General features: G+C 33.9%; 1 protein-coding gene and 1 long non-coding RNA gene across 3 annotated transcripts; one reads left to right on the top strand and one right to left on the bottom strand.

Moving 5' to 3' along the window:
* Nucleotides 1-2,253: 2,253 nt before the first annotated feature.
* On the top strand, nt 2,254-6,717 carry LOC109194072. Of its 2 annotated transcripts, none has more exons than XR_002056374.1 (4): nt 2,254-4,307; nt 4,960-5,023; nt 5,572-6,515; nt 6,637-6,717. It is a non-coding gene; the product is annotated as an uncharacterized LOC109194072 (long non-coding RNA). The 2 variants fall into 2 exon arrangements; XR_002056373.1 differs by having other exon boundaries at nt 4,893-5,023.
* On the bottom strand, nt 6,463-12,971 carry LOC109194068 (cytochrome P450 714A1-like). The gene is made up of 4 exons (XM_019344931.1): nt 12,563-12,971; nt 7,785-8,011; nt 7,469-7,719; nt 6,463-7,382 (listed from the first exon to the last, which is right to left on the bottom strand). Exons 1-4 carry the CDS (start codon nt 12,918-12,920, stop codon nt 6,593-6,595), a joined length of 1,626 nt encoding a protein of 541 aa, XP_019200476.1. The 5' UTR covers nt 12,921-12,971; the 3' UTR covers nt 6,463-6,592.
* Nucleotides 12,972-27,009: the final 14,038 nt, after the last annotated feature.

Raw genomic sequence — 27,009 nt, 5'->3', positions numbered from 1 at the left:
CGTCCGCTATAAATGGTCACTGTAATTACCATAACACCCCCACTTACTAAAACGCGCGAAAATCCTCAGAATTACCACTGCCTTTAGATTAAACTGATTCAACGACACAGATATGACCACACGATCACACCTAATGACATGACCACATATGAGCGTTTCTATATATATATATATATATATATATATATATATATATATATATATATATATATATATATATAGTGTAAGGTTCCTGTGTGATTGATGCTTCCCGTGCGGTTGATTAATGTGCGTGAGGTTTGTACTCAATGTGCGTGAGTATTATGCTTAATGTGTAAGAGATTTGTACTTAATGTATGTGGGTGTGTAATGTTAATGTGCGTGAGTTTTGTACTTAATGTGTGTGAGTCTTGTGCCTAAGATGCGTGGGTTCTGTGCTTAATGTGCGTGAGTGTGTTCTTCATCCACTGCTGTGAAAATTATGCGCATCCACTGCTGCATTTTCTTCTTGTTTTTTGTTTCGAAGTGGTGGAGGAATGAATTTTGTCTTGTTTTTAACATCAAATCAGAACATCCATATGTGCGTTTACATATATCAATCCATTTACACACAATCAGAAAAGATTCACCCACCTTCTCTTTCTGTTCTGCTTCTTTCTGAGCTCATAATTCTGAACTCAAGTCATGCACATTAAGCACAAACTTCACGCACATTAAACACAATACTCAGGCACATTAAGTACAAAACTCACGTACATTAACATTACACACTCACGCAGATTATGTACAAATCTCAGGCACATTAAGCACGCGACTTACGCACATTAAGTATATAACTCACGCACATTATTCTACCGCACAACCGTACGAAAATTCACAAATGCACTTGATCCCTTCCTTATATATATATATATATATATATATATATATATATATATATATATATATATATATATATATATATAAAGTCCTAGTATATGGGATACCCCATTCATCTTTAGCGAGGACACTCATGATACACGAAGGAGAAGTCTCAATCACGTACTTTCAAGTTTCAAACTCCATTATGTGTCAAGAAATAACCTGACTAGAGTGTTGCTCGATTTTGTTCTCTATAGATATGTTCAACCTGCTTAACCTTTCATGGCTTTCTAATCTCTTGGTGACAAGCTTCTACCAATTTTTGAATAGGGCTCCAAGACATCTTTCCACCTTTCAATCACTACTTGACCACTTTAACTTGTTAGAAACATTCTCTATTACGGAGTAGTATTTATTGAAATCTCTTCTCCCATGCCAACCGTAGACCTCGAATGATAGCCCAGGCCCTTATAAGTCCAACCATCTATTTTTCAATTTCATCACGAATCAATCTTCCACACACACAAACATATAAAAAAAAATATAGTCTATCTCTACATTTAGTCATCTATTTATAGTTCAATCACGTTACCACCTTAACTATTGTGGTAATATGAAATCAAATCATCCACGATGACTTGGACAAAGCACCATAATGTACAAGAATTAAACAGTACGTAATTTTTAATGTATTCATAAAATATTAAACTGAACAACGACTTCAAACCCTCTTTCACAATTACAATTTCTTATTCCAAATTCGGCACTATATATATTTTCACTTAGTCACTCTCATCCGTTAGGGTAATCTTCATGACCTTTAAAAATTAATATAAAATGAACACAATTGTTACTTTTCCATCCATCCATTCAAGTACAAATTATATTGTTTATCTTTAAATTTAAAATTACTTTTTTATACTTTATAATTGTTAAATAAAAATATTAAGATAGGACTAAAATATAACACTATCATAATAGTTGAGATAACAATATGATATATGCATGGAAGGGGTCTGAATATTGTATAATACGGAGTATAATATAAGTATGCCTATGAGGAATTTCTAGATCGCATTTATATAATGCATCATTAATTAAAATAAAGAAAGGCTCTGTGAAATTGAATTGTTTTAGGATTTCTCCTTTGATCGATGATGAGGGCAAGTGTACTCATTAGCTTCCTCCTCAGTGCGCTCCAGAGGTATGAGTTTGCAGGCAGATTTAAAAAGAAAAAGATTGGAAAAAGAATGGATTTTTCTTTTATTTTCTCTCATCTTTTGCAGACCATCTTGCAGTCGTAGATTCTGCTCTGTGCCCACAAACAATAACATGAATTCAGCACTTATATGTACTATATATACGTATATGTGTGTGTGTGTGTGTATTTCTAAGTATATATATATGGGTGTATTGTAAAAGAAGAAGAAGAAGAAGAAGAAAGGGTGTGTAAATGTGTACTGTGAAAGAAAGATTTGAGGGGATCTTGCCATTAAAGTCGCTTTCTCTACCTCTGACTCTCATGGCGAAAGCGACCCCTCACCCTTCGTTTGATTTACACATTCACCATTTTCCTCCATTTTTCTTCCGTATTTCCTGCAAGAAAACACTCACCCTTTTCCTAACCCGACACTGTTCCTCCATTCCATTTACTACTACCATCTCTTCCTTATAAATATTGCTGTATTTAGCTAAGCATTTATTCAACTCACCCTCCATCTTATTCTTTTCTGCACTTTTAATTTTGTTCTCTTCTTCTTCTTCTTCCTCTTATTCCCTGCTACTCTTATTTGTTGCATTCCATTCTTCCTTTTGCAGCTTCATCCATTTAAGGGTCAAAGGTGGTACCTTTCCAGGTTTTTATTTAATTATTTATTTATGATGGGTATGGTTAATCAATTGCTTTTTTGCAATCTTATTTGTGGAACATGTATTGTTGTTCTCTTATAAGAATTACTGTTTGTCTGGAATGATATCCATAAAAAGAGTTTACTTGATCAAGAGAGATCAAATGGATTTTTTATTTTTGTTGGCTTATTGTTGATTTTAGGGTTTGTAGAGGAGTTCACTCTTCCAATTAGTAAGGTTGGATCTCCATAGTGAGTTTATTACATTAAGAAAGATCAAATGGATCTTGATTTTTCTAGGCCATCACTTTTCAATTGAAATTTTTGTTGGGATTTCAATTTGATTAGTTCAATTCCCATTTTTCTTACTGAAGAAATTTTACTATTTTAAGTATCTTTTTGGTTAAGATGTCATGCCTTTTTTTTTTTTTTTTTTTTTAATTTTTAAAATATATATATTAAGGTTGTTGCTTTGTTAAGTTCATGGCTTTTGGCTTTGTGATTGATCCATTTATGATCCTCTATCTAGACTCATAAGATTGCCTGAAAATGTTTTGAGCTATTCCTTGTACACTGAAAGTTATTTTCTATGGATGATTAAATTAATAATAAAGATATATCTATGTATGCACCTTGATTTTAGGATTTATAAAACCATTCAAAGATCAAGAATAATGATAATAATAATTTGCGGAGTGTTAGGCTAGAGAGAAAACGCCTCATTTCTGCTTTCTATGTTTTTCCTCCTTAAGGTAGAAAGGAGTGACTTAAAGCCCCATATCCATATTCTGAGCAGTAACAAAGGAGCGACTAGCTTCTTATGTGAAATTATTTTCTTTTATCAATGAAGAAATTATCTTTTCTTATTTTCTTTAAAGTGGATAGAAGTTGCACATGCTTCAACTTCATTCTTGTTTTGAAGATTTTTCAATGTTCATATTCTTCATTTAATTTCTTTAACACCCAATTTGGTTCAAGAAGTTGATAATCGCTGTTGTTTGTATATTTCTTTGTTATTTTCTGGCAGGCTAATATCTGAAGAAAGTAACCTTCATTTGCCCTTTAAATACTGTTCAGTTACTCGGTTAGAATGCAAATTTCTTTTTATTGGAATTTTCATTACTTAACAGATGATTGAGTTAGTGGGATAGTTCTGAGTCTTCGTTTGTGACAATACGTGTTTGAATCTCTTCTGAGGAATCTAGTAAGTTGTTGAATGCTAAGTAGTTGGAAGGCAGGTTAAAATGTTATGTTTTGTGACATTATACCTTAGTATTAAGTCATGGTTTATACTAATGACACTGGTTACGTTTGCTGAATTGAGGAGTGGTTCGAGAGAGCTTCCTTCAGCCCACTCATGGATGAGATTGGGGTTGAATTAGCTGCCGACTCATTCATCCAACCACTCAGTAGAAAAGAAGATGTTTTGTGCTACTGTGATTGAGTGAATGATGCGGGAGATAGTTTCTATCCCTCTCTTCCCTTGCTTGGACTGAAGGGAGCTCCCTTTTTCCATGCTTTCATTTTTTTCCACCCTCGGGGATTTACACGTTTTCCTTCAAATGGTACAGCTTTCAACAGGTGGGATCTTCTCCTCGTCTCCGTCATATAATAAATGTGGTAATGATTCTATTTCATTCTCGTTATTTCGTTTGGTGAGTGGTTTCCCGAATGATGAAAGAGTGATCAGTGTGACATAGCGAAGCTTCCCGATTTATGTTCTTCCATTGACAGTTCTAAGTATTGGATGTTGCTAAATTTTTCAATGAATTTATCGAGCTTTATAACTGCTTAATGAGAACCTAGTTTCCTTATGAATTCCATACAACAACAATGTATTGTTTTCTCCGTAGATATAATTCGCTCTGGGTGAAGCCCACCTTGTAACCCTAACCGGCAAAGGATCAGAAGGAGGTAAAGGTAACCAAGAAGGCCAATAGACAGCTCCCACGGGGAGTCAAACTTGGAACCGTGTGGTTACCAAGCCAACTATCTGACCAACTTGGCTAGGGTTGCCCCCCCATGCCCCAAAATTCCTTGATATTATGAGAGATTGCTTGCTTTGTCATAAGGCAGACTTACTTAAAGCATATATATGTGCACATCCATATTCGATGTGTATGTATCTTGGTTACAGATCGATAAAATTATGTGGAAAAAAGTTGTGCAAAATGGTTTCTTACAGGCTTTATTATCACCTTGCAGCCTGAAAGGCTTTTAAGTTTCCGTTATGGAGAATAAACTTGAATTTGGCTTCCGTTTGTTGCATCAGACTATCAGAGTAGGAGTTTTATTCACAAGATTCATCTTTGGAAAATCAAAAGCCAATTTCCCGAGTAAGATAGAGCGTATAATTCAGTTTTTTTTACTCGAATGAAACGATCCTTGTTTGCCTGTTCTGAACTTTGCATGGCTTCCTTGTTTCTGGCTTCCTTAGAGCAATCTATCCTGAAAAAATCAATTTGAAATACTGTATATTTATGTATTCTGGTGCAAGTTGTTCGAGGAAAGTACAGTTATCCCATTTCAAAATTTCGAGTCATCTTCCATTGCCATGTGAGCTGGAACTATGAGTTCTTTGCTAGTTTTTTATTAGGTCACGTTACTTTTTGGACTACAAGGCTTAGGGTTAGTTCTCTCAGTTGCATGGTTATACCAATTATGGAGGGGGGACCGCTTATGCATCACATCTTGTTTAGGAAAATGACATTTAATCAGAGATAATTCCCGCCATTAATAGTGCATTTATTAAGTTGTTCCATTCATTTTTTTTTTTTATCCCTGGGAAATGTCAACAGATTCTGTTTGTAGGGTGGTCCCCTATTATTTTATATGGTAATTTTTGTTCTAAGTTGTTTTTGTGTGTGTTTGTGGATTACTACAGGCACTGATGAAGGGTTATTATAAACAGCCTGACGTATTATTGGTCCCCGCCCCACTCTAGTCTTAAGTGGTATTCACAGCTATGATAATATTCCCTGTCTTGTTCCATTTCTATTATATTCTCTCTGTGGCATTTGGTACTCCGAAGATTTTAGGTCCCCCGAAGTCTAGATCTTGTAAGAATATGATGTTCCATTTTCTGGATCGAAGTAACAATAAGAAGGAACCGGGCCTCTCCTTTGGATGCCGGTTGCTCTCTAGAGACTAACCTGGATTCGATTAATTTTACTGATCCAGAAGATTGGCATTCGAGTGGAGCATAGATGGATGCATTAACGAGTTTGAAGACAACATGGTACCATCAAAAGGCTTCATTGAAGGCTGAGTGGTCCCCTCGGGGCTAAAGCCCGAGTTCAGGAGTTTGAACTCATGTGTATGTAACAACACCGGGAATCCGGGATGCAAATACCGGTGCAGTATGTATAAAAGTAAAAAAAGGATGAGCGGTCCGCTCGGGGATGAAGTGTGCATAGTTTATAGTTTTTTGCAAAGTGTTTAGTCGAACGTCCTTAATGGGTCGCTGAGTCACTCTGATTTACTACCTTCACAAATCCTGTTGAGCTGGGGTGTGGGGCCCAGGGCGAGGGATTTCGTGTTCATGTGGGCAAGTTGAACGCCCGACAGGGTGATGGCTTGCACGTGTATTTTATTTCGTTGTGGACTCGTTTTTCTTAGTTGCTTTCCCTTTCAAAATTGACAGGTCCAAACTGTGAAAAGAGGACCACTGAAAATATTTAAAGATATGTGAATGAGACTACTCTCTTTATCCTGTTTCTGTTGTTTGTTCAGCATCAAAGAGATTCCTGTCAGATCATAAATCACACAACTAACATTTTTGGAGATAAAGATCAGATAATTGCAGAAATTATGGTTCCCAGACCTCAAGTACATAGGATTTCCTAAAAGTTTTTGTGTTTTTTTATTGGAGTACATCTGAGGTTTGATGCCATTAGAACCTAATCCTATTTCTTCAATCTCTGAATCAGAATTCTTACTCCTTTTCCAGGCGAAACGACCATCTGGAAAGCAGGGGAGTGTTTGTACTTTGGAGAAAGCGAGAACGAGAGCTTGGAGACTATGAAAGACAACACAACTTTGAGCTCAACCAAGGCGAAGTTGCGGCCAACACAGAGGCGAGGACCGACCCCGAACGGGATGAAAACTTGTGGCACTTTGCAGGCATTGGAGACGCCGTTGGCAAACCTCTCGGGCTTAAACTCGTTTGCGTCCTGCCCCCATAGCTCGGGGTCACGGTGCAGAGTCGGGATCAATGTCCATACGCACACCCCTTTGGGCACGAGGACGTGGCCTATCCGTGTTTCCTCGAGGGCTTCTCTCGAGACGAATGCAGCCGGTGGGTAAAGACGCAGGACTTCATTAATCACCATCGTCACCACCTTCATCTTGGTGATCGATTCGGCATCGAGATGGCCATTGGGGCAGAGCTGGTCCATCTCCTCGCGTATACGGGTCTGCCATTCCGGGTGGAGAGCTAAGAGCATAAGGCACCAGGATGCAGCCACAGCGGTGGCCTCGTGGCCTGCAAAATACAGGTTCTTGCAGTTATCGACTATGAATTTCCTCGACGTATTCTCGTCCATGTTTTCATCGTTAATGGCGGCTTCCAGTATGCACTGCAACAGGTCCTTCTCCGACGAAGACGCCTCCCTCTTCTTCACCTCTTCCCAGATAAGCGTGTCTATTTCCATCTCCAAACTGGCAATCCCCTTGTGCTTTCTCTGTGGAAGAAATCTGCAATTTTCACAAACACGTTCTTAGTTTCTTAGCTCGGTGTAACAGACAGGAAAAGCGAGGGAACAAGTTTCAGAACAGCATACCCTAGCAATGACAAACCGAAGAGATAACTCTGGGTTGAAATGATGACTTGAAGATCTCTAAGCTTCGAGAAGATCTGTTTGCCCTTATTGTAAGAGCTTCCAAAACAAGCCCTGGAAATCACATCTGCCGAGAAACTTTTCAGGTCTTCATCCACGTCAATCTCCGCCATTTCCCCGCCTTGCGTTTCAATTGCCTCGTACCATTTTCCCACCAGCAGCTCTGCTGATTCCAGCATCAGGTTCACATTATCCTGCAATTCAATCAAGACCATTAAAGTTTTGAAATAAAATGTGTTTATGGCTTTTTTCCAGGTACCTTGACTTTGCCCATGAAGAATTCTGGTGCTATAATCTTCCTCTGGAGTGCCCATATATGGCCATTTGACCTCAAAAGCCCATTCCCAAGCATAGGGGAAAGTCTCTTGCTGACATAAGTTGGCTTCCCCAACCCCAAACTACTGTTCTGGTTCAACTCCTTCACCAACTCTGCCTGGTTCACATACAAATGCTGCTTGTTCCCTGTTGAATATGTATATATGCAACCTGTAACAACAAACATTAAACTTCTGACATCAACGGATCCCGAAGACCTCCACCACAGCTCACAGGTGGTGTTCTCGGGATTCAGGTGCAATCCTTTTAAGAATGACCCCGAAACAAGACTTGGGGTTCTCGGGATTTAGGTACACAATTCTTTCAGTTTCGTGAATGATTTTGAAACACTTGGTTGGGGTTCTCAGGATTAAGGTGCAATCCTTTCAAGAATGGTTCTGAAACACCAAGATTCTAGAACTAGTCACGGGTGGGGTTCTCAGGATTAAGGTGCAATTCTTTTAAGAATGACTCCGAAACAAGACTCCAGAACCAGTCACCTGTGGAGGTTCTCGGGATTAAGGTGCAATTCTTTCAATAACTATTCCACACCTTATCCTACATACCTGCCATCTTCTATCCACCCCTTCATTTCCCTTTGAAATTTTCCAACAATAAGTGCCTCTGTTGATGATGAATGTACCTAGCTAGGGATAGAAGATGGCAGGTATGTAGGATAAGGTGTGGAATTCTTTTAAGAATGACTCCGAAACAAGACTCCAGAACCAGTCACCTGTGGAGGTTCTCGGGATTAAGGTGCAATTCTTTCAATAACTATTCCACACCTTATCCTACATACCTGCCATCTTCTATCCCTAGCTAGGTACATTCATCATCAACAGAGGCACTTATTGTTGGAAAATTTCAAAGGGAAATGAAGGGGTGGATAGCGCATCATGCGCTATTAATGTGAAACAGCGCATATTGCGCTTATTTGTGGATGATATGCGTCCTTCCTTGGGATTATGTTATTCAACTTGATGTAGCATGTGGACAACATTATTTCTATAGCTTACTAACAATGAGCACTTGTATATATATTATTTAAACTCTTGGTTGAGTCATATTGAAATACCTATAATTCCTAGTTAAAGGGTAATTGTGATCAATTGAGATAACCAAGTTTGTTGAAATATATTCAACTGTTGAGCATGTATCAGGCAGAGTGCAAAACTACTATAATGGTTCACAAAGTAAGTCGGCAAAACTCAGTCTACAAAGGAGCTAAAGTTGGGCACCAAATATCAGTCTGGGTAAGAGATCAAATACGTTTGACAAAATTATTTGTAAGTGTTGCTTGTGGGGGTAATAAACTCCTTATATTTTCATCAAAAGTTTCTCTGTGGTATTAAGAATAATGATGAAAGAGAATGTTTCATGTTAAACATGAAAATCTCAAGGGATTATTTACGAGTAAACGAAGTACTCGTCAAAATGCATGTAAGTTTGGTCAAAAGAATCAACTTACTTGAGGGCTAATTATGAGGATTAGTCGTTGACTCATTGGAAGGACTTGAAGTCCAAGTGGTAATGAATTCGTGGTGAATCCCACTTCTGTGGTCAAACGAAGCCATGAAAAGAGTTACAAAATAGTACACTAGTTGGTCATTCCGACAGTGTGTGTACTTGTGAGGTTGAGCTACAGCTCTTAATGAATTCATAATTCTTTGAGAAAGGGTGGTTTTATTGAGACAAACCTAATGAATTCACCACATGTGAGGTTGAGCTACAACTCTTAATGAATTCATAACTCTTTGAGAAATGGTAGTTTTGTTGAGACAAACTTAATGAATTCACCGCATAATGACATGAGTACAAAGTGCTCTTGGTGCCTTATACTCAATTGGGATGGTCTATGTTGAGATAGACCTAAAGAGATCCCTAACTTGAGTGGAAAAGGGCTACCATGGTCCATGTTGAGATAGACCTAAAGAGATCCCTAACTTGAGTGGAAAAGGGCTACCATGGTCCATGTTGAGATAGACCTAAAAGAGATCCCTAACTTGTGTAGAAAAGGGCTAACCGCCTCTTATGAAAGATAATAGGGGTTATCCCAAAAAGCTGAGTGGCTAAGAAACATGGTGATAACCGTGTAATTGTGGGGGTGTCCAACACCTTCACCACATTGTGATTCACGAACTGTCATTTGTGTTGCGCAAAACAGTGTCTACAATGGGAAACGTAGACACATTAGAGTCAGACATGAGTCTGTACGGCAGTTAACAATAAATGGGGTAATCACAATGGTTTTTGTGAGATCTGAAAGGAATATTGCAGATCCTTTCACAAAGGGCCTAAACAGGAAGGCCGTCCTTGATACATCAAGGGAAATGGGTTTGGGACCCATAGATACTCTGTAGCCGGTCATGGTGGTTTGCGATGAGGTAGACTTGACAGAGTTGAAGGTCTATCCTAGAATAGACCTAACAGGGGATATCTCAGGGTCGTGAGTATGACCTCATGAGATTCAAGGCGACCAAAGCAAATTAAGTGCGTTGAGTTCAAACTTTGTCTATTTGTGGGGGATTGTTGGAAAATTTCAAAGGAAAATGAAGGGGTGGATAGCACATCATGCGCTATTAATGTGAAACAGCGCATATTGCGCTTATTTGTGGATGATATGCGTCCTTCCTTTTGTGGAAGGGATGGGGGGGCTGCTTATTATAAATAGCAGCTCCCAACATCGTTTCAAAACACACCTTGAATTCGAGTCCTTTATTCGATTCTCCTTCTCCCTCCCGTCGTCTGAGCAATAGTGAGGTTCGCCTACGCGATTGCTAGTGCAAGCTATCCGTAGTAGGTCTGTGTAGCCGGTCGAAAGCGTGCCAGGGTTCTAACTGCACCGTTACCCGGCAATTAACGCTTTTAAGGTAGTGTTATTATAACACGGCACAGATTTTCTTTCTACCATACATCCGTAGTGTCCGTGCGTCTTAAAAGGCTTCCAGATCGCGCGTTGGCGTTGCAAGTTTCCCCAACACTTATTACATATATAGTGGCAACCTCGGGTGGCTATTAAACCCTAAACTGTTAGGCTCACATGATGTTTCTTGTACATGCTGAGTATCTGCACAACCCATCACATCAAAATTTTGACTTGAAAACAAAAACTGCATTAACTCCCAAAAGAACAGATATAGCAAGCCATTGTCCCTACCTTAAGCACTGTTCACACCCTAAATCATTCACTCTTTCAGCTTTATTAAAATTTCCGAATTTTCAGACAATGCTTGTCCTAGTGGGAGTCTTAATCATTTCAGCACAATTTGGATTGGAGTGTGATCATTACCTAGCATCTTTTGTTCAAGGACAAAGAGAGTTTTTTTTTCATAGTATTAGCGGGACCATTAAGGGTAGGGAGGGCAATTTGTCCCGTCATCAACGAAAATAAAAGAAAAATTAGGAAACCGAGACAGAGAGTGTATGTAATTTTCCGTCAGGGACGGGGATAATTTAATTTTTAAAATTAAGACTTAAGTTTTTATTTTTTAAAATTAAAAATTACACGAATTTGACTGAAGTCTCCACCTAGTTCCCTACGAGGTCGGGATTTTGGAGACGGGGTTGGGTAGTATATACTCTGCCCTTGTCCCGTTCCGTTGTCATCCATAATTCAGGGTAGCTCCTCGGAGATTTCATGCTTAAAAGATCCAAATCATATCATCACATCAGCTACTACCTAAGAGTGTGTGGGTAAATCACACTAAAAATAATAATTTATGACAGAATTATGTCACACCTGACCATTTATTTTGGGATTAATTAATATTTATTATTTGAGCAAGGTGGTGACTGGTCACGTGCCTGTCGGTCCAACTGAAAGGTCAGGCAAATAATACACACAAATTTCCCTATCTACACAAATCTTGAGTGGGGAAGGAAAGGACTAACACATGTCATCACTTGTTTATCAAGAATATCTATACAAAAAAAAATCATTAAATTATTATGATAAATGCCAAAATCAATTAAGTATAACAAGGACAACACACAGTTATATGCCTCCAATGCAAAATAATAATAATAATAATAATAATAATAATAATAATAATAATGTAAAAGCCAAACAGCAAAGTTATAAATTAATATAAACTTGAAGGCTGCGTCTTACTCACTAACTCCTTTATTGTCTTGCTATGTAACATTGAAATCTACAAAAATATAAAAAAATATTTTTTACTCTATTTTACCTATATGAAAAATCTTAAGGTTCCAATCAGCGATTGTGTCTTTAACCATAAGTACAATCGTGTATATTCTTATGTTATCTTGAGAAAGATAAGGGTATTAATCGGTATAACTTCTAAAACATGCATGGTTATACCTTCTCCCAAAAGGCCAGGTTGAATCCCCAACTCTAAAGATTCTTTACATCCAGTAGGACAGTATTTTGGATGATATAAATCAGGATAACTAAATAGAAATAAGGTTAAATGTCCGTGTGCACAAGAGACCACTACAGACAAAATTCCCACGCTGTCACCGCCGCTGAGATTTTCTAATCTCTCTTAATCTACTGAACTATTAAGCTAAGCTTTCTAAATAACACAATGTATAATAGTGTACTTAATTGTATAAAAAAAAAAAAAATTGAGTAACCAGAAAAACTCATAACCACTATTTGATCGGGAATACTCAATACTATCGACACCGATTAATTAAGGTTATATAAAATCTATGTAGCCAATATGAAAGAGGTGAGGATGAGATAGATTGACTTACCATATTCTTTACGCCATTGTTCGAAGTAAGGGAAGAGAGTGGAGGTGTAATCATGGGCTAAAAATTCACCATGGCTTGAAGCTTTCATGGAAGCAGCAGAAGCAGCTTGAATCCTCTGCATCTCAGGGGCATTCCCATAGAGAAAAGAGGGTTTGGGGCCTTTGATCCCTTGTCTCTGAATCTTCCATCGCAGCAGCTGCGGCTGAAGCCACTGGGTGTTCAAGAAGAACAAGAGAGAAACCCCAAGAAAGAGGAGAAGAAGAAGGGTCAGCCATGGAAAGTTGCCAAGAAAAGTTGCAGAAGAAATTAGGAGAATGAGGAAGAAGATAGCTTTCTTCTTTTCGGGACTTTCTTGCATCTTTCTTTGGTGACGATTCGATTGTATAGCTATTTGGTGTTTGAAAGTTATATATATATAAGCCTATGAGCTAGAATGGGAATCATATTTCTTTAGCCCCTTCATATTCATCCGAATATGATTTGTACAAGTTGAATTTTTTTTTTTTTTTTTTTTTTATAAATTAAACAAACTCCTTATTTTCAGCGTCGTCTTGTAATCCTAATTTACAAAAAACCATAAAAAATAAAAGAAATAAAGTAAAAGAAAGTCAAACTTAAAATTTTGTGATCATTCACTCAATTTATCTCGATTAAGATGCACAATAAATGTTTGGTAATTAAGGTAACAAAGTGCTACACCTCAAATTCCCAAAACCCCAACGTATCTCTAGGTGTCTCCCAATGCAAGTTGACAACCGTCCATAGCTACCTCTCTTCTCCATCTTCTTTACACGTGTCATGAATTTTTGTGTATTTATGTTATAAATTTGAGAAATAAGTAAATATATAATATTGGGAAAATGGCACTTTTTCCCCCTGAGTTATATACTTATAGCACTTTTTTCTCCTGAGTTATTTATGTAAGCACATTAGCCCCCTCAATTATTCTAAAAGTGGTGATTTTTCCCCCTGATATATTAAATTGACATTCCTACCCTTAAAGTAAACATTTTATTTATTTTTCTTCTCCAACAAATTATTGTTTATACATAGGGGTGACCACGGTTCGGTTCAAACTGAACCGGACACTATAGCAATCGAATTGAAAGTTTTCGATTATGATTCAGATCCAGAACTCAATATTTAGATTTCAGTTTATTAAAATTATGAATAAAAAAAATTGGTTTCTGAACCGTGAACCAGCGGTTCCAGATGCGGATCGCGATTTTGAATCTTATTTATTTTAACATTTAATTTTTATTTTTAATATAGTCCAAATTCAACAATAAATGTATTTTATTTTTTTCAGTTTGAAACATGAACCGGCCGTTTCAGTTAGCGATTTTAATAAACTCTAAATATCAAGTTTCGATTCTAAATTGTAATTGGAATATTTCAGTTTAGTTGCTATAGTGTCTGTTCGGTTTGAACCGAATCGTGGTCATAATTTGTTGGAGAAGAAAAATAAATAAAATATTTATTTTAAGGGTAAAGATGTCCATTTAACATTTCAGGGGGAAAAATAGCCACTTGAATAATTGAGGGGGAAAAAATGCTATAAGTATATAACACAGGGGGAAAAAGTGCCATTTTCCCTATAATATTTGTATATGTTTATTGAAATTCAAACATGTAACCTCATATTTAGGAGGGTCATAGAGGTAACATTAAGCTACAAGTTACTTGGTAATTATATATCCTCTCCATCCTATTTTATCTGTCTAGTTCGATTAACGAGACTTTATTTAAGTTATTTTTAATTAATTCAATGTTTCATAATATTAAGCTTATGTTGTAAAATCAAACAGCAGGGAAAAGGAAAATAAAGAGAATGGAGAGGGATCTTCTCATTCATCATTACATATTACAACAATATATATATAATATACACTTGTAACGGAAAGCAATAATGCTAAACATAAATATTTAACCGTTACACAATCAATCCTCATAATGTCCACAATAATTCATCTTTATAACACTTCCTCCTTGGACATTATCTTCTCACATTCATGCCTCGTCAAAAATTTGCCTGGAAAATTTGATAGGAAAAACCTAGACAAAAAGGATATATACCTCGTTAAAAACTTCGCTAAGAAAACCACGTAGAAAAAACCTAGTTGAAGAAAATAGTACATGATATTTGTAAAATCATAGATTGTTATCTTCAGGGTGAGACGGGAAGTACATTTACTCGAATCAATCTGGAAGATTGGACGTAAAATCCTGAAGATTAAGTCGTAAAAGACTAACAGTTGGGCACTATTTGCAACACATAAATATATAAATATCATGTACTCTTTTCCTCACTAGTTTTCTCCCATTGGGTTTTCTAGTGTGGTTTTTAATAAAGCATGAGTATGATATACTAAGACAATGGGGAAAAGTTGCAAAATAATTGCTTAAATTGACAAACTCCAAAATCCTGAAGATTTTGTAGATTGTGCCCTGAAAGCTTATGGTTGTACTCTTTTTTCCTTAACTAAGTTTTTCCCACAGGGTTTTTTTTAACTTAAGGTTTTTAATGAGGCCACCAATACAATATATGCTTTTACATATATCATGTACTCTTTTCTTCAACTAGGTTTTTTCCATGTGATTTTCCTAGTGAAGTTTTTAATGAGGCATGAATATAATATATATTTTCTGTTGTACTCTTTTCTTGTTTAGGTTTTTCTCGATGAGTTTTCCTAGCAAATTTTTAACAAGGCAAGGTTGTTGACAAATAATGTCCAAGGGGGAGTGTTATAAATATATCATTTGTGAACATTATTATAGATTATATAACGGTTGTAACGGTTCTTGTATTTATGTCTCAATTATATCTTACGTTACGATTGTACACTATATATAAATGTGTTGTGATTTTATGACTGAATACAGATGAATATAATGAATAAGAAATGACCCATCTTTCTCCCTTATCTCTCTTATTTTTAACAGTTTAGTATTAGTATACAAAATTTGTATATTTAGAAAATAAAAACTATGCTAAAAGTATTATTGAACACATAAAAATTAAATTTAAAAATAAATTAAAAAAATACTAAAGAAAATATACAAAGAATAAATAGATGATTTAACCAATGAATAATTATAAGACAGATGAAATGAGACAAAGAGATTATATTTTAAAGATGCATTATATATAAATGTTTGCATGGGAAAGATATAACACTTGGGTTTTGGAAAGCCAACAAAGTACTAGACCCCAAAATATCTCTAGCTGTCTCCAAGACAAGTAGACAACCGTCCATGGTCACCTCTCTTCCCCATCTTCATTAAACTCCATTAATATTTCTAAACAAGTGGCCCACACTCCCGCCCAGACAGGACATTTAGGAGAATGTAAATTATGGTAACTCAACTGAACTACAGAGGCTAGATCATTATTTATTGCGTACAATAAGCTCCCCTCACTTTAAGAGATTGCTCCTACACTGTGGCGAAACTCGATTCCTGATCATTTTTTCTAAACTTCATCCCTATGACCAGTTGAGTTGCCCATGTAGACCTTTTTAAAACATTATATTGTTTATCGTGGGCATTGTTGACACTACTACAAAATTTGGATACAAGGTCCACTTTCCACGACATCTTTATGATGAAGGTGTTGTGGAAGAAAAAAGGGAAACTTTCCGAGGCACTAATTAAAAAAGAGTGTCTTGAAAATTATATTATTATAATAATAATATGAGCAATTATTATATTGTAGATTATAGTTTACCTTGCAAAATAAAGTATTGATTATTTTTTAGTATATTAAATGTTTATTTTGAAATTTGTTGACATAGGGTACCTGACATTTTATATTCTAATAATATAAAAAATATTATCGCGATTAGCGCGAAGAACCATAACATATAAAAAGGACAATCTTAAAACAGTTGGTTTGGCCAGTAATCATATATAATATAGAAAGTATATGAACAGATACTACATTGTAATAGAGCCAGTAGCATTCAAAAAATATATATAATATTTTAAGTTTAGCTCAATACCGACTTCATCACCTTCATACAGAGTACACATTTAAATAATGATTGTGCCTATTTCTCTTAAATTAAAAAAAAAAACAATAATAATGTTTTCTCTTTCCCTTTCCAATATCATTACTAAATCTTTTTATTGGTTAAACCAAACAAGAGGATATCATCGAAAGCTACAATTAGCCATAACATGTTTAGTCATTCTTAGCATCTTTTTGATTAATAGTTCGAAATGGAGTGAATGATGACATGCCACGTACTTTATCATGATAAGATAAGTTATAAAATTCTGACATACATAAAAAACAGAAAACATGAATTGAAGAAGAGTCACAGGTGATTATCAAACAGTATGAATAAAGTGACAAGACTTGGGGCCTTGGGGGGTTGGCTAGCTTTAAGCTTTTTAAGTCTTCTTCTCAGGATTCTTTGAAGATATGCAATGCATGCATATAATGGATACAGTATATTGATGTAATGGGAGAAATAAAAGGTGATCAGATCAGATCATCAATCTTATATATATATATATATATATATATATATATAAAATCTTAAATTATCAGTCAGATCAGCGGCAAAACCTAACTTAGTACATACATTAGGACGACAGGAGCCTATGTGTAGTGTATGTATGGTAGTATGTAGGTGAATAAGTGTTGGCCACAATCCGCCATTGCTCACATGGATGCGATAAGTGAATGCCGACACACTCTTTCTGTCATCTTCCTCTCATTTCTTTACAAACCAGTTGAAATAATTAATTTGGTAATCATAAAATTTTAATTTAATTCATTTTATGTTTTCAAAACTCTAACTTTTTGAGAAGTGCTTATTGAATTAAGAGAATCCTCAATAGTGTGAGATTTTTAGGAATTTTTACATGTGTGATTAGGAAAGAAAAATGAGAAAAGAGACAAAAAAAATATAATTAAAATTTTTAAAATAAAAAACACCCAGGCTGGCGCGTGCACGGTGCACGCGCAACTCTTCCCTTCAATGGTGAGGGTGCACTCACTACAAAACCCCATTTTTGCAGAAGTACACAACTCTCTCCCTCTCTTCTCTCTTCTCTCTTCTCTCTTCTCTCTCTTTCCTCCATCTCACTCAATTTACCTAAAAAATTGGTCCTAAATCTCATAATGAGGATGCTCTAATACACAAAAATATTACTATTATTTCTGAATTCTACTCCCAACTTTTAATATCTCTCACAGAATTTTGATGCTGACATTTTCATTGAAATTCATATGATGAAAATAACTAATCATCAATTGTCACATTATGGAGTAAAAGTGGGGGAGTAGAAATATAGAATACGTGTAATAGAACTTTATTGGTTTAAGCCGGTTAGCTATATATGGATAATATAAGTTGATTTAGTTAGCTTCTTAATTTATTGTTCTTTGCTGGTTAAAATTACAATAATGCGAGTTTCACCAAAAGCACACACTTAAATAATGGTTGTGGTATTGCTTAATTATATGATCTTACAAATTTATTTAGTTCTTTATTCTTATAAAATATATTCAAGCTAGGTCTGCATCCCAAAATCAAATGCCCTATATTTGATGAATGAGTATGTAAATTGTAAAGATGTGATTTAGTATCGTTGAACTTATTAGGATTCGAACATGTTAACCTTTTTTAAAAAAATAAAATAAAAAATTGCTAGAAACAATATTAATTGAGTTAAAACTATAAGTAAATGACCGATAAATGTAATGAAACTAGAATGGAAGCTAAGAACAATGAGATCGAGGAATTGCATGGAGCAAAATGTAACATTTTTCATTATGTTAATAGGACATTTATGATTATTATGTTGTGGTTTGAAACGGAAGTAACGATTTATGTTATTTAACTTATAATGATGGCACATAGGTTATATATATGTTTGGTTCTTCCATTATGTAATTTTGTAACTACACCATCTAGTTGAATAGGAGATAAAGTGGTAGACAAAATGCAGTTCTTTATTGTTCTTCAAGCAATGCGATGAAGGTATTAACTATGGCTAAAAGTATGCTTGATCCTATGCTTCCGCTATTGAGATTAGATTATATGAAACATGTCTATTTCATTTGTATATTTCTAACATTTGGTATTAGAGCTACAATAATCTCTGCCTAGTTGTTTGTATTGTTGAATACAAAATCCTTTTATCTTTTTGTCCTTCGAAAACTATATCATATACATTGATTTTTTGTATATGTTGTGTTTCGAATTTTTGTTCTGCTGGAATTGAGAATTATTTTGATTTGTTATTCAAAAATTATTGAATCAAAATTACCTCATGCTTTAAGTTATCGCTGGATTTATTTTTCTTGCATTAATCGCTAGTTTTTTTTGTCTTTCGCCGGACTCCGGTTGTCGATTGACTCGGGCGGCGATTACGAGCATTGGATATCGGCGAATGGTGGTGTTCCGCGGTCTAGGGTGCATGGCTCCTCGATCGTCATACGAACGGTGGCCTGGGTTTCTCTGGTGACGACGAAGGGAAGCGACGGTGACTGCAACCAACACCATTGGGCGACGACAAAAAGGAATCCGAGGCCGTCGGCGGCGGCGGCGTCGCGATGAAGACGACGCCAGTGGCCTGCTATTGCTCCTCATGCGATGAAGACGGCGGCGGCATGCTTCTCTGTCAGTAGTGGCGCTGGTTTTCCGGCGATGCTGTTGGAACTAGACGGACGCAGTGTGGCGGTTCGTCGCTGCTTCATTTACTTCGGGCGGCGTCTGTGGCTCCGATCGCTGCTCCTCGAGCTTCGGGCGGCGTCTTCTGTGGAAATCGACGGAACAGAGCTATCTTCCTGGTCCACGCTCCTAATTTCCTATTTAAATGCAATTACCTCTATTTTACCATATATATTAATTTTAGTAAATGATAATTATTTGGTTTAATATTACCATATTTATATTACCTTAATTAATATATATATATTATTTTGGCTAATGGTAAATGGATGATGTATGGTTAGGGACGGAGCTAGAAATTCGAGTAAGGGGGGGCGAAGAAGTAGTACGGATTGTAAAAACAAAACATTAAAACAAAAAGAGATAATTTAAAAAAAATAAATAAATAAATTACCTAAGATTTTTTTTTATATAATCATTACTTAAAAAATATAGTTGTAGATATTGTTGGATATGTGCGAAAAATAAAACACATCAAAACTTTATAAAAATATTCATAACATAATATGAAACATAATTAATTTGATAAAATAATTTGAATAGAAAACACATTATAAATTAAACATATTAAATATTAAAAAAGTGGCCAAAGGGGAAGGACTCAAAAATATGTTAATGCAAAAATTTGAACCAAAGACCTTTCCCATTAACAAACACATGCATTACCAACTACTCTAAATCCTTTAACATTTACTAATTTTTTTATACTAATACTAACACATATACTATATATACATATATACATACAAATATTATAGGAATAAGGGTCAAATAGGCCATCGAACTGCACACAATAATGCAATTAGGCCACTGAACCTAAAAAAACAACAATTAGATCCCTAAACTAACTATTTTCATGCAATTAAACCAATTTACAGGTTTTGCAAGTTAGTAACAGGTCACCCAAATTTGAAAATATATTTTTTAATTATTATTTAAAAAGAATAATTTAAAATTAAAAATTATAAAAAATAAAAATTAAAAATTAACCGTCTCCGCCGGAGACGATTTTCTTCGTCTCCGGCCATGGAGATGAAGAAAGTTTCTTCGTCTCCATTCTTCTCCGGCAGAGCGAAGAAACGTTTTTTTTTTAAATTTTAATTTATTATTTTTAAATAATAATTTTTTTAAAAATATTTTAAATATTGGGGTGACCTGTTACTAACCTACAAAACCTGTAAATTAGACTAATTGAATGAAATTTGTTAGTTTAGTGGCCTAATTGTTATATTTTAAGGTTCAGTGGCCTAATTGCATTATTGTGTGCAGTTCAATGACCTATTTGATCCTTATTCCAATATTATATATGGGGTGGAGTGGGGTGAGGGGGGCAGCTCCCCCCCCCCCCCACCCTCTGCCTCCGTCCCTGTGTATGGTAATAGGTGGTTTTGAATATTGATGCCCTTTAGTTTTTAATTTTGGCATTAAAAATTTTAAATTAAGATTAATTATGGCATTATTTGTGTTTGAACTATTGTCATTATTAGTACAAGTACAATAATTCTTGTCACAATTAAATTATTATTCATTTTTGAGCAAATATTAAGTATTGAATTTGCTACTTGAATTTTAATTTAATAAATTGATGTGCATATTAAATTGCCTGGATTATTGAAATTTATTTATGAGTTAATAATAATATATTAATATGCAAAATCCAAGCATGCTTTGTATATTCATAAATTATTTTATTATAATTACACATTTAGAAAAGTATATATTAAGGTTGGATATAGCATATTATTAACTAATAGTCTTATAGTAAATATTATTCAATTTTTGAATCTTTAGGCTAATTTTGAATTTTATAGCCTATTTAGAAAGCTTGTTTGAGAAAGCTATTTGGGACCTATCTTGGGTTATTAAAGTATGGATCCCACCATTTTGATTGATATTTTAATAATAATTGTAGATCCTTTTGCATTTATAACATGTTTATTAAGTTTTAATTATTACTAATTACCATATTTTGGTATTCATTGTTGCTAATAATATTAAGTTTTGGGTCTATTTCAGTACTAGACCATTTTTTTCATCAATGTTATAATTCACTTAGGCCATTGAGGTTTATGAGCCTAATTTGAATAATTAAGTGCTATAATTAATGTCTTAGCCTGCTTTGAGACATTAAGGATTTAAGACAAAACATATGGTTATGACAATTGAATATTATTTTATTATTGTCATAATAATTTAGATTATGATGTTAAGAATCATATTTTGAAATTCTTTTGAATTCGCTTGTCCATAACTTTTATGGTAATAATGATGATATTATGTAACATTTAATAATAATGATGATTATCATTATTATAATTAAATGTTGTTCGGTTACAATTAAGAAAATTGATTATTCTGTTATTACTGTTATGTAATAATGTAGTAATTATTAGAATTATTATAGTAATAACCGATTATTGGTTTTTGGACCGATGAATCAATGTTTTGTGCCGTTACTATCATTATTTGGTTTGGATTTTGATAGTATGATTTGAAATCATAATTTTGAAACTATTTCATTCTTGATCCAAAACATGTGTTAATAATGATAATGTTATAGTTGTTGCTATTAAATGTCAGAGGTTACGATTGAGGAAATTGATAGTTCAATTATGATTGTCACGTAATTGTTATTACAATACTAACAATTATCGACTTTGAACTGAGGAATCAATATGTCGTAACATTGTTATCATTATTGTTTTTGGATTTTGATGCCCACTTCATATTTTTTGAGTTTGTTTTATGCATATAATTAAATTAAATGTATAATATTATGGTTTAAATTATGCAATTTAGTTTGTGAGAATTTAATTTGTAAATGTCAACATATCATATGGTTTTGATATGGTTAGAATTTACAATTTTAAGTAGTTATCGTAAAAGTTTACTATATGCATTGAATCATTTTTGTATTGGGCATGCAAGTTTAAATTTTTCAATAATTGAAAAGTATATGGTTATTATAAATTGTTATTCAAATTTTATAATCCTTTAAGTTTTGGATTTTTGTTGTTATTTGAATAATAATAATGTTATAGCTCATTTTAAATTGTTATTATGATGTACAATTCTTTTGGATATGAGCTTATTGAATTGCATAACTGTTCACTAGCATAACATTATATTTTCTAGTTATGTGAATCTAATTATGCCTTTAGAAATTGTGTAAGAATTATAATAATTCCTTGTTAAGGTAAACTTTGTATGTAGAATTATATACGGTAGTGCATTATGTTCAAGCACCTTTAGACAGTATAGAATGTTCACTTGAGATTAAAAGTCTTTCCATATGTGAACTATTAAAGACTTGGAAAGATTAATCGTCAGTTATGCCTTTAATGTGAGAAAACATGAAGTGGAAAATTTAACCAGTCGTGGTCCTCTTGAAAGGACCATAGTTGGTTAAAATTTAATAGTTGAAAGACCATGAGTGGTTAACTTGGACTACGAATTGTTAAATTTGAAAGTCGAAGGACCACAGATGGTCAATTTGAAAGTTTCGAACTAAACGTGGCAAAATCACTATACTCGGAGGACCTTAGATGGTATTATAGAAGATACATTTTTAATATACTAAGGGTCAGTGGCGAACCTAGAAAACTTGTTCAGTGGGTGGGGGGGGGAGGGGGGGGGGAACGCATTAAAACAAAAGAGATAAAAATACAGAGTAAATATGCACTCACGCTAAGGATTCAAAACCTGGCCTCTTATACAAAGATAAGAGGCAACTTGCCACCTAATCTACTCAACTTTGTTAACTTTTATCTATTTTATTATACTTATACTAAAACTTGTACTATATACACATATATACATACAAGGGTTATATATGGGGTGGGGGTGGGAGGGGGCAGATGTCCCCATGCTGGGTCCGCCCCTGCTAAAGGTATATTATTTATATACGTAAGGTACATTTTTAAAATACATTTTTAATATACTACGATACATTATTATATATAATGAATCCTCAGTACAAAAATAATGTACTTCTAATATATTAAAAATGTACCTAATATTCATGGTCCATGCAATAATTTGCCATCTTGTGTTATGAAATATTGTGACAATCATTATTGCATGGACCATGTTCCACACAATTGTGTGGACCATAAATAAAAAGTACATTTTTAATATACTAAGGGTACATTATTTATGTACATAAGATATGTACATTTTTAATATACTAAGGGTACATTAATTTATATAATGTACCTTCAATACAAAAATAATGCACTTCCAGTATAAAAATAATGTACTTTTAATATATTAAAAGTGTACCTGATATTCATTGTCCATACAATTGTGTGGACCATGGTCCACACAATAATTTGCCGTGTTTTAAGAATATAAATTCTGTATCTGGATTAAATAATGTGTATGTATGTGTCCATTGATCTTTGAACTTATGACCTCACATTTAGGAGAGTCACTGAGGTGATTGAATTTATTTTTAATTTAATTTTTTATAATATTAAATTTGGTATTAATATACAAAATTTGTATAGTTAAAAACTACACTAAAAATAATATTAAACACAAAAAAAAAATTAAATTTAAAAATAAATAAACAAAATACTAAAAAATTGATTTGATCAATAAATAATAAATATGACAGATAAAATGCAACATAGAGAATATATATTTAAGATCCATAATAAAAGTTTACATTGGAAAGATATGTCATAACTACTGGTTTTGGAAAGGCAACAAAGTACTACACCCCAATATCTCTAGCTGTACGTCTCCTAAGACAAGTAGACAACCGTCCATGGTCACCTCTCTTCCCCATCTTCTTTACAAAGAAATGAAACTCCATTAATATTTCTAAAAGTAAATATCCAAAATGGTCTCTCGACTATAGCTAAATTTATAAATTGGTTCTTGACTTTTAATTTTAATCAATTAAGTCCTTAATTTTGTAATTTTAACACAATTTAGTCATCTGTATATTTGACTGTTTGTTGACTGTGATTTTTGAAGATATATATGTAATTTCATGGTCTATCGTCGGTTTTTAAGGTTCTAGTTACATTTCCAGACCGCACTGTTACATTTGAATCCACTGCCGAAAGTAATCTACCAAATCCGGCCGCTTTTCTTCATCCTCCCTTTGGATTCAATATAGTTGAGTTCGTACCAGAACGAAGAAGACGACATGTTTTCGAACCAGTGCAACGTCATCCTAGAGGCCTCCATGTGCTCCGACGAGAGCTGAAGGTTCTTCTGAATATCGTCAATCACGGTCAACAAACGGTCAAATAGATGGAGGATCAAATCGTGTCAAAATTACAAAGTTAAGGACTTAATTGGTTGAAATTGAAACTCGAGGACCAATTTGTGAATTTAGCTATAGTCGAGGGACCATTTTGAGTTTTACTCTATTTCTAATCAAACAAGTTTGATCTTGTACACATTGTGTTCTATTTTGTTCTTTTTTAATTAACATTTTTAATAGGTTAATTATTGTAATTAAATCGTGATTTACATTACAGAATGAAGTATTGATTCATTTTAGTATATTACATGTTCATTTTAAAATTTTTTATATAAGGTATACCTGATATTTTATAGGCTAAAAAATATTATCCATCATTAAATTTTTAACAATTAGTTGACCTTCTCATATTATTATTATTATTATAATAATTGTTCAATTCCTCAACCACTATCTTAGTGGTTCCTCGCCAAGATTTCTTGTGTTAAAAGGACTATTTTGGCAAAGATCGAATAATCAATTTAACAACAATGTAGGATAAGGAGGCCTAATATGATGTTTATGCCTATGAGATAGCAATTAGCTAGCGAAGAACCATAACATATAAAAAGGACAACTTTAAACAGTTGGTTTAATTTGACCAGTAATCACAATGTTTTATGTTCGGTTCAATACCAACTTTATTTTCACAAAGATTACACATTTAAATAGTGATTGTACGTACGTCTTTTCCTTAAATTTTTTTTTAAAAAAAAAAGTTTTCTTTTTCCCTTTCCAATATATATCATTACTAAATCTTTTTATTGGTTAAACAAAACAAGAGGATATCATCAAAAGCTACAACCTTATAACATGTTTAGTCATTCTTAGGATATCTTTTTGATTAATAGTTTCAAATGGAGTCAATGATGACATGCCAGCACTTTATCATGATAAGATAAGTTATAAAATTCTGACATACACAAAAGCCAGAAAACATGAATTGATGAGAAGAGTCACAGGTGAGTATCAAACAGTATGAATAAAGTGACAAGACTTGGGGCCTTGGGGGGTTATTGGCTAGCTTTAAGTCTTCTTCTCAGGATTCTTTGAAGATATGCAACGCATATAATGGATACAGTATATTGATATAAATGGGTGAAATAAAAGGTGATCAGATCATCATTAAATCTTATGAATCTTAAATTATCTGTCAGATCAGAGGCAAAACCTAGCTTAGTACATACATAGGACGACAGGAGCCTATGTGTATATGTATGGTAGTAGGAGAATAAGTGTTGGCCACAATCGGCCATTGCAAGATCACATGCGATAAGTGAATGCCGACACTCTCTTTCTGTCATTATTGTCAAATGTCTTCTTCCTCTCATTTCTTTACAAACCAACTCAAATGTTTAATTTGATAACCATAAAATTTTAAGTTTAATTTTGACTTTATGAGATGTGTTTATTGGATTTATACACAAAAATATTACTCTTTTTATCTCATTTTATGGGTCGGGTTAATAGCTTGATTGAAGTTATTTTTAATTCAATTTTTCATAATATTAAGTTTAGTATTAGTATACAAAATCTATATATTTAGAAACTACAATAAAAGTATTATTAAACACAAAAAAATCAAATTTAAAAATAAGTAAAAAATCCCAAAGAAATCAAACATAGAAGAAAGAGTTTGTTTGACCAATGAATAATAAATAGGACAGATAAAATAGGACAGAGGGAGTACTACTATTTCCGAATTCTACTCTAAACAGCCTAAACTTTTACTACTTCTCACAGAATTTTGATTATGACATTTTCATGAAATCCATATGATGAAAATAACTAATAATTATCAATTATCACATCATGGAGTAAAAATGATCTCTCGTTGCTATATATTGGTCCTAATAATGAGGGGCTTGATGAGTCTAGCCACAAAAACAGATCCACTTTAATAATGTTTCTTTCCTTCTTTTTCTTTTTTTTTCTTTCCAAAAATGTTTGCCCTTTCAAGTTTCAAAGACTTTTAACCATCCAAAAATATAAAGTTCAAATAATTTAAAAAGTTATATTATTGATCCAATTGCATATGTCGGTAGGAACGAAGGTGGAGATGATCCACCATTTTGTATGTGTTTAAGAATTATTTTTATAATATAAAGATAAAGATGATAGTATTAATATAATTTAATTAAGTTGTACTTTGGAAGAACTGGAACAATGTTTTCTTAAATTTTGATAACCTTCAAAAACATATAAGCACAAGAATATACCAACAATTTAAAAAGAAAGCATCAAGACATCGATCGATATGATCAAATTGCACAAAGGATATTAATAGTATCATATCAACAAATTATGTTGTATGATTGTGCCAATTTTATATATACAATAAAAATATCATTCTTTCAAAAGGCTGAACCCCAACCCTAAGGGCCCCCCACACCCGACTCGACAGAGTATTTGGGAGGTACAATAATAATATCATCATTACATTAGTGTAGGATTACTTTGACAAAAAAATTCATCCATCAATTGAGAATAAAAAAAGGGAAAAG

The sequence above is a fragment of the Ipomoea nil genome, unplaced genomic scaffold (genome assembly GCF_001879475.1).
Source record: "Ipomoea nil cultivar Tokyo-kokei standard unplaced genomic scaffold, Asagao_1.1 scaffold1932, whole genome shotgun sequence".
Lineage (NCBI taxonomy): Eukaryota > Viridiplantae > Streptophyta > Magnoliopsida > Solanales > Convolvulaceae > Ipomoea > Ipomoea nil.
Note: the sequence above shows the minus strand (reverse complement) of the source record. Positions and strands in the feature narration are given on the sequence as shown.